Raw genomic sequence first — 14,602 nt, 5'->3', positions numbered from 1 at the left:
ATTGAATGTCACTCAGAGGGACTTTGTTTACTGGAGGTGTCCATCACTAGTCGGTTATTTTGCATGAACCGACAAATAGCAAATGTGAGGTAGTTACCAGTTATCCTTGGAGCAGAGTGAGTCCACCTGTATTGACTGGATTAGTTGTCCTCTTAGGCATGGAGGAATATGTCCAGAATGGTGGATGCTGCTGGATGATTGTCCCAATGTGTATATTCCGAGTGACAGGAGAGCCAGTGGTGCTGATAAATATCAGGATGGAGTAGGCGCTCAACGCGTTTCGCTGGTTTTAAGTGGTCCAGCTTCCTCAGGAGCAAGTAAGGTAGTGGCTATCATCAGGCCTTTTTATACTGATATGTGTGGCAATAATTGATTACACATGTTATTCACTCATAATTACAATAATAAAAGCCTTTTGGAATAATGTAAATTAATATGTATATTTGCAAACTGATTGGTCCCACATACTCAAAAAGCAAAATAGAATGCAAAAACGAGTCTGCACTAAGGAGATATAGATATTTTTTCTCCTTACCAGAATATATAAATACATAAATACATCTAAAGGGTCCCGATCATGTGACAGATGAGATCACATGATCGGTATCTCAACCAATGAAGGTATGATTTCTGTATCATGTGACCCGTCACGTGACTTCAGACAGAGACTGGTTGCTAAGTTGTGTATATAGATATAGCAGTGTGGAAGGTCCCGATCACGTGACTGGTTAGGGTCACGTGCACGGACAGCCGCCCAATAGAAACGTTGTATTTATCATGTGACATACTCGGTCACTACAACGTTGTGTTGCTTGGTAGCGTGTGTCCGTATAGCTATGTCTGGGCTCATGACGTGAACGGTCATGTGATCGGACATAACCTGCCCTTTATCTTATCCAAGCCATCTTTATAACTGACAGCGTAGCGTGACGAGTCTTCTGTTTATGTCACGTGATCGGAGAAAGAAACAGAGAGGAAAATAGAGAAAAGACATTCATATAAAATACGAACTATGTAATTATCATATATTCATTTACCTATTCTATATCTTTAAGGGAGAATTATAACTAACAAGAATATTATATGAAGATAATGTAATTATATAAATAAATCAATAGATAAATAGTAGTATCGTTTATGTCCGTTTAAACGGAAAATATCACAGTTTGTATAGGAAATAGATCATTCTTAATATTAAAAATATCAAAAAATAATAAATCAGATAAAATTAAGCATTCATAAACAATATAATATTAGAATACAAAATAATAATAAGCTGATATGAAATGAAAAATATTTTTAGAATAATCCCTATATATATATATATATATAATGAAATAAAATAATAAAAATAAAAAATAATAATTAATAATAATAAAAACAAAAATATATGTATAATGTAAATAATATAATAAATATAAATCAATAAACTGTGATTTGAAAACAGAGACTCCTAAATAGGATACTCCTCGAATATGTCAAGGACATAATATCAGAGGAAGTAGGGAAAGAGAGACAGATGATATGTATTTTTAGATAACAGAGTTTAATTCAACAGTTTCATTTAGACCTACAGGATGTAAAGAATTGAATTTTAGCATCCAATATACTTCACGACTACATAGTCTCTTGAATCTGTCACCCCCTCTGGGGGTTGGGGCGATATGTTCAAGACATATTACAGATAAACAAGACGGATTGGAATCATGTTTTGCAGAATAATGTCGTGAGACACTGTGAGTTTGACATTTATTGATGATATTTCTCCTGTGTTCCATAAAGCAAACACGTAATTTTCGTGTTGTGCGTCCTATGTAATTAAGTCCGCAACCACAATTTAATAAGTAAATGACAAAAGTTGTCTCACAATTCATGAAAGTTTTTAATTCATAGGTCTCATTAAAATATGGAATGTTAATTGAATTAGTCTTGCGTTGTATATATGAACACATAGTACATCTTGTTTGGCCACATTTGTGGAAACCTATTGGTTTCGTAGTAAGCCATTCTACCCCTGTCTGGATCTTCGATTCTTGGATGTTTTTTAAATGGCTTGGAGCCAAGATGGTCTTTAAAGATCTATTTTTCCTGTAGGTCATTTGTAATTGAGTGGGTAAAATAGTATTAAGTATATTATCTTGTTTTAGTATTCGATAGTTGCGTGAGACTATAGATTTTATTTCTCGAGCGCATCTATTATATTTGCAAAAAAAAAGAAAATTCTCTATTATTCTGTCTTTCAGTTTTATGTGTAGATCGATTCTTCTGATGAAAAAGGAGTTGTCTGTCCATATTGTAAACTTCTATGTATGCTTGTTGTAACAGCGTCTCTGGGTAATCTCTATTCCTAAATGAATTGATCAAATCTTTAGCCTGTGAGGCAAAGATCTCGGTGGTAGAACAGTTACGGCGCAATCTCATAAATTGACCCTTGGGGATATTATCCCTCCAGGGTCTATAATGTGAGCTAGTGTAATGTAAATAGGAAAGGGTGTTCACAGGTTTGGTATAGTTTGAAGTGATAACTTCCTTATTAATTATTTCTAGTGTCAGGTCAAGGAAGTCCACACGGTTCTTACTAAAAGTGTGAGTGAGGGATAAATTAAATAAATTAGTGTTAAGAGTAGAAACAAAATTATTGGCAGATAACTCATCCCCAACCCAAATAATAAACAAATCATCAATGTAACGGCCATAGAAGACCAGGGACGCCCCCCATGGACTACTCCATATATGTTGTTGTTCGAAGTCGCCCATGTATAAATTGGCATAACTGGGGGCGAACCTGGTCCCCATGGCCGTACCCATCACCTGTAAATAATACCGATCCAAAAACGTGAAATAATTGTGAGTGAGAATAAACTTAATACACTTTAAAAGAAAAGATCTGTGATCCACACTGAGGTCACTATCCAATTCCTAACGTCTAAAGATGGTATCGCAACCCAATATATGTGGAATATGGGTGTATAATGATTTGACATCCAAGGTCAGGAATGCATAAGAATCCTGCCATTTTATGTCTTTTATTTTGGTAAGGAAATCAGTCGTATCCTTTAGATGTGATCTCAGTGTGGAGATACGTGGTTGAAGAAAAGTGTCAACGTAGTGAGATAAATTAGATGTGAGGGAATCTATACCAGAAACAATAGGGCGACCCGGGGGTGCTGTGAGGGATTTGTGAATTTTGGGTAAAAAATAAAAAGTGGGAGTGATAGGATATTGTGGTAGTAAGAACCGGTGTTCTTCCTTAGACAGGACACCCGACTTTTTAAATAATTCAGGCATTTCGTGGCATTTTTAGTGAAAACTAAACTGATTCACAATTTTATCTTGGATCTCATTATTTATTATTATTATTTTTCATGATTTAAATTTATTATTATCTTTTATTTATTGACATTTGTATAATAAATGTGATATTTTATTTAAGCCTTTTGGTTATTAGATTGTTTTCATTATTTACATGATCAGCCAGCGCTGGTAAAACTCCTTTCTTTACAGGCTCATATCAGCATAGCAGGCACAGGCTCATATCAGCATAGCAGGCACAGGTTCATATCAGCATAGCAGGCACAGGTTCATATCAGCATAGCAGGCACAGGTTCATATCAGCATATCAGGCACAGGATCATATCAGCATAGCAGGCACAGGATCATATCAGCATAGCAGGCACAGGATCGTATCAGCATAGCAGGCACAGGATCGTATCAGCATATCAGGCACAGGATCATATCAGCATATCAGGCACAGGTTCATATCAGCATAGCAGGCACAGGATCATATCAGCATAGCAGGCACAGGCTGATATCAGCATAGCAGGCACAGGCTGATATCAGCATAGCAGGCACAGGTTCATATCAGCATAGCAGGCACAGGATCATATCAGCATAGCAGGCACAGGATCGTATCAGCATAGCAGGCACAGGATCATATCAGCATATCAGGCACAGGATCATATCAGCATATCAGGCACAGGTTCATATCAGCATAGCAGGCACAGGATCATATCAGCATAGCAGGCACAGGATCATATCAGCATAGCAGGCACAGGATCATATCAGCATAGCAGGCACAGGCTGATATCAGCATAGCAGGCACAGGTTCATATCAGCATAGCAGGCACAGGTTCATATCAGCATAGCAGGCACAGGTTCATATCAGCATAGCAGGCACAAGATCCTATCAGCATAGCAGGCACAGCATCATATCAGCATAGCAGACACAGCATCATATCAGCATAGCAGGCACAGCATCATATCAGCATAGAAGGGACAGGATCATATCAGCATATCAGGCACAGCATCATATCAGCATAGCAGGGACAGGATCATATCAGCATAGCAGGCACAGGATCATATCAGCATAGCAGGCACAGCATCATATCAGCATAGCAGGCACAGCATCATATCAGCATAGAAGGGACAGGATCATATCAGCATATCAGACACAGCATCATATCAGCATAGCAGGCACAGCATCATATCAGCATAGAAGGGACAGGATCATATCAGCATATCAGGCACAGCATCATATCAGCATAGCAGGGACAGGATCATATCAGCATAGCAGGCACAGCATCATATCAGCATAGAAGGGACAGGATCATATCAGCATATCAGGCACAGGATCCTATCAGTATAGCAGGCACAGGATCATATCAGCATAGCAGGGACAGGATCATATCAGCATAGCAGGGACAGGACCATATCAGCATAGAAGGGACAGGATCATATCAGCATAGCAGACACAGCATCATATCAGCATAGAAGGGACAGGATCATATCAGCATAGCAGACACAGCATCATATCAGCATAGCAGGCACAGCATCATATCAGCATAGCAGGCACAGCATCATATCAGCATAGCAGGGACAGGATCATATCAGCATAGCAGGGACAGCATCATATCAGCATAGCAGGGACAGCATCATATCAGCATAGCAGGCACAGCATCATATCAGCATAGCAGGGACAGGATCATATCAGCATAGCAGGGACAGGATCATATCAGCATAGCAGGGACAGGATCATATCAGCATAGCAGGCACAGGATCATATCAGCATATCAGGCACAGGATCATATCAGCATATCAGGCACAGGTTCATATCAGCATAGCAGGCACAGGATCATATCAGCATAGCAGGCACAGGATCATATCAGCATAGCAGGCACAGGTTCATATCAGCATAGCAGGCACAGGTTCATATCAGCATAGCAGGCACAAGATCCTATCAGCATAGCAGGCACAGCATCATATCAGCATAGCAGACACAGCATCATATCAGCATAGCAGGCACAGCATCATATCAGCATAGAAGGGACAGGATCATATCAGCATATCAGGCACAGCATCATATCAGCATAGCAGGGACAGGATCATATCAGCATAGCAGGCACAGGATCATATCAGCATAGCAGGCACAGCATCATATCAGCATAGCAGGCACAGCATCATATCAGCATAGAAGGGACAGGATCATATCAGCATATCAGACACAGCATCATATCAGCATAGCAGGCACAGCATCATATCAGCATAGAAGGGACAGGATCATATCAGCATATCAGGCACAGCATCATATCAGCATAGCAGGGACAGGATCATATCAGCATATCAGGCACAGGATCCTATCAGTATAGCAGGCACAGGATCATATCAGCATAGCAGGCACAGGATCATATCAGCATAGAAGGGACAGGATCATATCAGCATAGCAGACAGCATCATATCAGCATAGCAGACACAGCATCATATCAGCATAGCAGGCACAGCATCATATCAGCATAGCAGGGACAGGATCATATCAGCATAGCAGGCGCAGGATCATATCAGCATAGCAGACACAGCATCATATCAGCATAGCAGGCACAGCATCATATCAGCATAGCAGGGACAGGATCATATCAGCATATCAGGCACAGCATCATATCAGCATAGCAGGCGCAGGATCATATCAGCATAGCAGACACAGCATCATATCAGCATAGCAGGCACAGCATCATATCAGCATAGCAGGGACAGGATCATATCAGCATAGCAGGGACAGGATCATATCAGCATAGCAGGGACAGGATCATATCAGCATAGCAGGGACAGGATCATGTCAGCATAGCAGGGACAGGATCATGTCAGCATAGCAGGGACAGGATCATATCAGCATAGCAGGGACAGGATCATATCAGCATAGCAGGGACAGGATCATATCAGCATAGCAGACACAGCATCATATCAGCATAGAAGGGACAGGATCATATCAGCATAGCAGGCACAGGATCATATCAGCATAGCAGGGACAGCATCATATCAGCATAGAAGGGACAGGATCATATCAGCATAGCAGACACAGCATCATATCAGCATAGCAGACACAGCATCATATCAGCATAGAAGGGACAGGATCATATCAGCATAGCAGACACAGCATCATATCAGCATAGAAGGGACAGGATCATATCAGCATAGCAGACACAGCATCATATCAGCATAGAAGGGACAGGATCATATCAGCATAGCAGACACAGCATCATATCAGCATAGAAGGGACAGGATCATATCAGCATAGCAGGCACAGCATCATATCAGCATAGCAGACACAGCATCATATCAGCATAGAAGGGACAGGATCATATCAGCATAGCAGACACAGCATCATATCAGCATAGAAGGGACAGGATCATATCAGCATAGCAGACACAGCATCATATCAGCATAGCAGGGACAGCATCATATCAGCATAGAAGGGACAGGATCATATCAGCATAGCAGGCACAGCATCATATCAGCATAGAAGGGACAGGATCATATCAGCATAGCAGGCACAGCATCATATCAGCATAGAAGGGACAGGATCATATCAGCATAGCAGGGACAGCATCATATCAGCATAGAAGGGACAGGATCATATCAGCATAGCAGGGACAGCATCATATCAGCATAGAAGGGACAGGATCATATCAGCATAGCAGGGACAGCATCATATCAGCATAGCAGACACAGCATCATATCAGCATAGCAGGGACAGCATCATATCAGCATAGAAGGGACAGGATCATATCAGCATAGCAGGCACAGCATCATATCAGCATAGAAGGGACAGGATCATATCAGCATAGCAGGGACAGCATCATATCAGCATAGCAGGGACAGGATCATATCAGCATAGCAGGCACAGCATCATATCAGCATAGAAGGGACAGGATCATATCAGCATAGCAGGGACAGCATCATATCAGCATAGAAGGGACAGGATCATATCAGCATAGCAGGGACAGCATCATATCAGCATAGAAGGGACAGGATCATATCAGCATAGCAGGGACAGCATCATATCAGCATAGCAGACACAGCATCATATCAGCATAGCAGGGACAGCATCATATCAGCATAGAAGGGACAGGATCATATCAGCATAGCAGGCACAGCATCATATCAGCATAGAAGGGACAGGATCATATCAGCATAGCAGGGACAGCATCATATCAGCATAGCAGGCACAGCATCATATCAGCATAGAAGGGACAGCATCATATCAGCATATCAGGGACAGGATCATATCAGCATACAGGGACAGGATCAGTGGCCCTGACAGCAGATTCTGCAATCCAACCTCAATAGGGTCCATAGCACAAACAAAAAACCAATACACTGTATTTTTTTTCTACATTTTTTAATTCACCGCTCATCTCATACGGCGAGGACACAGCACTTTTAAATGTATGTGGACAAATGCATTGGGGTACAGCACACACTACAAAAAAAATTTTTTTTTACTTTTTTGTAACTTTTTTTTACAGCAGACGACAACTGACACTGCAAAGTCACACCGCTTATATTTCATATTTGCCTACTCTCCCAGAAGCTGCGGGAGGCTCCCATTTTTTGGGGTAGCCCCCCGCACCCCAGGAACAGTAGGTAGGTGTCCCGCATTCTGCTCGCACCCTAGTGATGCGGGCAGGATGGAGACATACTCTTCCGTATTCGCAGGTCTGTGGAGAGGAGAAGGGGTTCAAATGACGCAAATCGCGTCATTTTATCCCTGCCCCCTAAATGCGAATCGTGGCATTTTTCCAATCTGGGGGAGGGGCTTGATGATGTCACAGCCCGGCACTGCTCCCGGAGAAGTGAAATTGAAAGTAGGTAAGTATGTTATAATTATGTGAATTCACTGGGAGCCAGAGCTTGTACAAACAATAAAAAACGATTTTTCAACCTTTTATTTTTACCTGTTTAACTTTTTTTTTACTTTTTCACAAACGACAACGGACAATGTAGAGTAGTAACACCACTTATATATTATGTGTACGCACTGGCGGACAGCACGCTCATGTGGTACAAACAAAAAAAGTTAACTTTTTTAAAACTTTCTTTTTTTACAAATTACAATCGACACTGCAGAGTCACAGTGCTTATAATGATGTGAACGCGGTGGTGTATGGCCTTCAGGGTCACAGTGCTTATATTGATGTGAACGCGGTGGTGTATGGCCTTCAGGGTCACAGTGCTTATATTGATGTGAACGCGGTGGTGTATGGCCTTCAGGGTCACAGTGCTTATATTGATGTGAACGCGGTGGTGTATGGCCTTCAGGGTCACAGTGCTTATAATGATGTGAACGCGGTGGTGTATGACCTTCAGGGTCACAGTGCTTATAATGATGTGAACGCGGTGGTGTATGACCTTCAGGGTCACAGTGCTTATATTGATGTGAACGCGGTGGTGTATGACCTTCAGGGTCACAGTGCTTATATTGATGTGAACGCGGTGGTGTATGACCTTCAGGTTCACAGTGCTTATATTGATGTGAACGCGGTGGTGTATGGCCTTCAGGGTCACAGTGCTTATACTGATGTGAACGCGGTGGTGTACGGCCTTCAGGGTCACAGTGCTTATAATGATGTGAACGCGGTGGTGTATGGCCTTCAGGGTCACAGTGCTTATATTGATGTGAACGCGGTGGTGTATGGCCTTCAGGGTCACAGTGCTTATACTGATGTGAACGCGGTGGTGTATGGCCTTCAGGGTCACAGTGCTTATAATGATGTGAACGCGGTGGTGTATGGCCTTCAGGGTCACAGTGCTTATAATGATGTGAACGCGGTGGTGTATGACCTTCAGGGTCACAGTGCTTATAATGATGTGAACGCGGTGGTGTATGACCTTCAGGGTCACAGTGCTTATATTGATGTGAACGCGGTGGTGTATGACCTTCAGGTTCACAGTGCTTATATTGATGTGAACGCGGTGGTGTATGGCCTTCAGGGTCACAGTGCTTATATTGATGTGAACGCGGTGGTGTACGGCCTTCATGGTCACAGTGCTTATAATGATGTGAGCGCGGTGGTGTATGACCTTCAGGGTCACAGTGCTTATATTGATGTGAACGCGGTGGTGTATGAACTTCAAGGTCACAGTGCTTATATTGATGTGAACGCGGTGGTGTATGGACTTCAGGGTCACAGTGCTTATATTCATGTGAACGCGGTGGTGTATGGCCTTCAGGGTCACAGTGCTTATACTGATGTGAACGCGGTGGTGTATGGCCTTCAGGGTCACAGTGCTTATACTGATGTGAACGCGGTGGTGTATGGTCTTCAGGGTCACAGTGCTTATATTGATGTGAACGCGGTGGTGTATGAACTTCAGGGTCACAGTGCTTATACTGATGTGAACGCGGTGGTGTATGAACTTCAGGGTCACAGTGCTTATATTGATGTGAACTCGGTGGTGTATGGACTTCAGGGTCACAGTGCTTATACTGATGTGAGCGCGGTGGTGTATGGACTTCAGGGTCACAGTGCTTATACTGATGTGAACGCGGTGGTGTATGAACTTCAGGGTCACAGTGCTTATACTGCTGTGAACGCGGTGGTGTATGGCCTTCAGGGTCACAGTGCTTATATTGATGTGAACGCGGTGGTGTATGGCCTTCAGGGTCACAGTGCTTATATTGATGTGAACGCGGTGGTGTATGGCCTTCAGGGTCACAGTGCTTATATTGATGTGAACGCGGTGGTGTATGGCCTTCAGGGTCACAGTGCTTATATTGATGTGAACGCGGTGGTGTATGGCCTTCAGGGTCACAGTGCTTATATTGGTGTGAACGCGGTGGTGTATGGCCTTCAGGGTCACAGTGCTTATATTGATGTGAACGCGGTGGTGTATGAACTTCAGGGTCACAGTGCTTATATTGATGTGAACGCGGTGGTGTATGGCCTTCAGGGTCACAGTGCTTATATTGATGTGAACGCGGTGGTGTATGGCCTTCAGGGTCACAGTGCTTATATTGATGTGAACGCGGTGGTGTATGGCCTTCAGGGTCACAGTGCTTATATTGATGTGAACGCGGTGGTGTATGGCCTTCAGGGTCACAGTGCTTATATTGATGTGAACGCGGTGGTGTATGGCCTTCAGGGTCACAGTGCTTATATTGATGTGAACGCGGTGGTGTATGGCCTTCAGGGTCACAGTGCTTATACTGATGTGAACGCGGTGGTGTATGGCCTTCAGGGTCACAGTGCTTATACTGATGTGAACGCGGTGGTGTATGGACTTCAGGGTCACAGTGCTTATATTGATGTGAACGCGGTGGTGTATGGACTTCAGGGTCACAGTGCTTATATTGATGTGAACGCGGTGGTGTATGGCCTTCAGGGTCACAGTGCTTATACTGATGTGAACGCGGTGGTGTATGGCCTTCATGGTCACAGTGCTTATATTGATGTGAACGCGGTGGTGTATGGCCTTCAGGGTCACAGTGCTTATATTGATGTGAACGCGGTGGTGTATGGCCTTCAGGGTCACAGTGCTTATACTGATGTGAACGCGGTGGTGTATGGCCTTCATGGTCACAGTGCTTATATTGATGTGAACGCGGTGGTATACGGCCTTCAGGGTCACAGCGCAGCACCACAGTGAGACAGACAAATTAGAGTAGTAATAATTCCTGCACTATAAAAAATAATAAACAATGATTTGTTATCTGCCTGTATGTAAAACTAGCTTGGCCAATATTAACACTACGTGGACTAGAGTGGACAGATAGATCATGTGAGCTCAGCTTAGCCACTGGACTGGATGAACACAGCAGCATGGACTGGGGTCAGTATGAAATCACAGTGGGAGGGACTTATATAGAATCCAAATCCTGAGAGAATCAGAAGCTGTGACGATGACGCTTTTCATCGATTTGGATACCGAGCCTCTCTTAATGTCACAGCTGCGGTCCTTTATATACTGTAGAGACCCCTGCAGTGGCCATCTCAGACTCTACCGCTTGAGTACAAAGACTCAGCATTAAACCCACATCAGACCACTGAGCAACACTATATGTAATCGGGCCAGATTGAATGGAGTAACCGACTTCTTTGTAATGTGACATGTATGAGGGATCTGATGACCTGTGTGGTCTGAGCGCATGAGGGATCTGATGACCTGTGTGGTCTGACCGCATGAGGGATCTGATGACCTGTGAGGTCTAAGCACATGAGGGATCTGATGACCTGTGAGGTCTGAGCACATGAGGGATCTGATGACCTGTGAGGTCTAAGCACATGAGGGATCTGATGACCTGTGTGGTCTGAGCGCATGAGGGATCTGATGACCTGTGAGGTCTAAGCGCATGAGGGATCTGATGACCTGTGAGGTCTGAGCACATGAGGGATCTGATGACCTGTGAGGTCTGAGCACATGAGGGATCTGATGACCTGTGAGGTTTGAGCGCATGAGGGATCTGATGACCTGTGAGGTCTGAGCGCATGAGGGATCTGATGACCTGTGAGGTCTGAGCGCATGAGGGATCTGATGACCTGTGAGGTCTGAGCACATGAGGGATCTGATGACCTGTGAGGTTTGAGCACATGAGGGATCTGATGACCTGTGAGGTCTGAGCGCATGAGGGATCTGATGACCTGTGAGGTCTGAGCGCATGAGGGATCTGATGACCTGTGAGGTCTGAGCGCATGAGGGATCTGATGACCTGTGAGGTCTGAGCGCATGAGGGATCTGATGACCTGTGAGGTCTGAGCGCATGAGGGATCTGATGACCTGTGAGGTATGAGCACATGAGGGATCTGATGACCTATGTGGTCTTAGCACATGAGGGATCTGATGGCCTGTGTGGTCTGAGAACATGAGGGATCTGATGGCCTGTGAGGTCTGAGCACATGAGGGATCTGATGACCTGTGAGGTCTGAGCACATGAGGGATCTGATGACCTGTGAGGTCTGAGCACATGAGGGATCTGATGACCTGTGTGGTCTTAGCACATGAGGGATCTGATGACCTGTGTGGTCTGAGCACATGAGGGATCTGATGACCTGTGTGGTCTGAGCACATGAGGGATCTGATGACCTGTGTGGTCTGAGCACATGAGGGATCTGATGACCTGTGTGACCTGTGTGGTCTGAGCACATGAGGGATCTGATGGCCTGTGAGGTCTGAGCACATGAGGGATCTGATGACCTGTGAGGTCTGACCACACGAGGGATTTCATGGCCTGTGATGTCTGAGCACATGATGGATCTGATGGCCTGTGAGGTCTTAGCACATGATGGATCTGATGACCTGTGTGGTCTGAGCACATGAGGGATCTGATGACCTGTGAGGTCTGAGCGCATGAGGGATCTGATGACCTGTGAGGTCTGAGCGCATGAGGGATCTGATGACCTGTGAGGTCTGAGCACATGAGGGATCTGATGACCTGTGAGGTCTGAGCACATGAGGGATCTGATGACCTGTGTGGTCTGAGCACATGAGGGATCTGATGACCTGTGAGGTCTGAGCACATGAGGGATCTGATGACCTATGTGGTCTTAGCACATGAGGAATCTGATGGCCTGTGTGGTCTGAGCACATGAGGGATCTGATGGCCTGTGAGGTCTGAGCACATGAGGATCTGATGACCTGTGAGGTCTGAGCACGAGGGATCTGATGACCTGTGAGGTCTGAGCACATGAGGGATCTGATGACCTGTGAGGTCTGAGCACATGAGGGATCTGATGACCTGTGTGGTCTTAGCACATGAGGGATCTGATGACCTGTGTGGTCTGAGCACATGAGGGATCTGATGGCCTGTGAGGTCTGAGGACATGAGGCTGCATTTTGTTGAAAATAGGAGGGTTAGGGCGTGTGGGGATATTTTGGAACAAGTGGGAGTTCTCAGTAGATGTGTTGCAATTTAAGATATATTAGGGGCACGGTTGGGAATTTTGAAATGAGTGATGTGAGCATTACAAGGTTGTTTTGTGGTGGTTTTTCTCACTCTTGAAATTAAGGGCACTGTATAGCCCATTTAAAGGATAGAGAGATAGAGAGATACACACACACACACATACATACACACACACACACACACACACACACACACACACACACACACACACACACACACACACACACACACACACACACACATATATAATGAGTTACAGTGGATAACATCTATGTCTAATATTCTTACGTGCTATGTATATAATTATTTGATAGGATGTTGCACATTAGCAATGTCATGGCTTAGCTTTATAATGGGATTTTCTGGGACACATTTCCTGTCACATTTTAGATTAACTGACCTTATTCAGATCTTTCTTTAGACTCTGATAAAATTCTGTCTTATTTTCTTCCAGAAGTTTTCCCAGAGCTTCCAACTGAGATAACCTGAACTGAATGGGTCGAGTTTTTCCTGCCCGGAAGCTGGTTCTCAGAAGGTGAATGGTCTCATTGTAGGACGCCATCTTGCTGCTGGACACGAGAATGCACAATGCTGTATTAATGTTTAGTAGTGTGCATCAGTAAATGACAGGGTGTTGTGTGTGATAGCGTTTGCATCAATGTGTAGTTTGAAAAGTGTGTGTACTCATCATATATGGTAAGTGTTTCAGGACATGCATACTGTGTGTACATTACAGTATACAATCTAGCGTAGTTATTCCTCTCCCATACAGTAAATACGTGGCAGAAAGGCTAGCTGGGTATAAACGAGTATACGATGTGACAGCTGAACTCCATAAGGAGGTAGCGGCAGCCCTCAGGATATTCCGCCCCCCCATCTCCTGGTCTGCCTGCAATCAGGCACAAAGAGATCTAGTCATGTAATGAATTGTTACTTATCACTATATATAGCATTGATCCGATGAGATATATAGTTGTAATACGTAGCAATTCATGTATACTCACCTCTCCGGCATTGCCATCTGGTATCCTGGAGTCAGGCGGCGAGGTCTTCTCCAGGCTGCCCCCTCTGAGATGCGCGGAGTATGCACCATCAGCTGACCTCCCGGGAGGTTGCAGAGGCTGCTGGGAGGTCAGGGGGCAGGTGCCAGGCAGAGAGCAGGGAAGCAGTGAGCTTCCCCGTAGTTACCGCACCACAGTTCAGGTTGTACCAATCTAAGATGATGAACCTGAACTTCATGGAGAAGCGGAAAGTGGAGTTTCTAGTTCCTTCATAAATTGCATTCACCACACAAAAGTATTGTGATGCGATTCAACCGCGGAGGGCGAGTGCCGCTGGGGAAGTCAGGGGCTTCTCCATGGTTACCTGCTCTGTGAACAGCACGAAGTACAGAAAAGCGCTTTTCTCTGTTTTATGAATAGACCCCAA

The 14,602-nt window shown here is 44.4% G+C and overlaps 1 protein-coding gene across 1 annotated transcript in view; it reads right to left on the bottom strand.

Moving 5' to 3' along the window:
* The window catches only part of LOC135040591 (aldehyde dehydrogenase family 3 member B1-like), a 270,098-nt gene extending 256,350 nt beyond the window's left edge, over positions 1-13,748 (bottom strand). Inside the window, exon 1 of the mRNA XM_063954834.1 lies at positions 13,575-13,748. Within this exon, the coding sequence (XP_063810904.1) occupies positions 13,575-13,736 (162 nt within the window). The 5' untranslated portion in view covers positions 13,737-13,748. The remainder of the gene's footprint in view (positions 1-13,574) is intronic.
* Between the last annotated feature and the right edge of the window lie 854 nt (positions 13,749-14,602).

This window comes from Pseudophryne corroboree, unplaced genomic scaffold (genome assembly GCF_028390025.1).
Source record: "Pseudophryne corroboree isolate aPseCor3 unplaced genomic scaffold, aPseCor3.hap2 scaffold_748, whole genome shotgun sequence".
NCBI classification, from domain to species: Eukaryota; Metazoa; Chordata; class Amphibia; order Anura; family Myobatrachidae; genus Pseudophryne; species Pseudophryne corroboree.
This window is presented reverse-complemented; position numbering and strand designations above follow the sequence as displayed.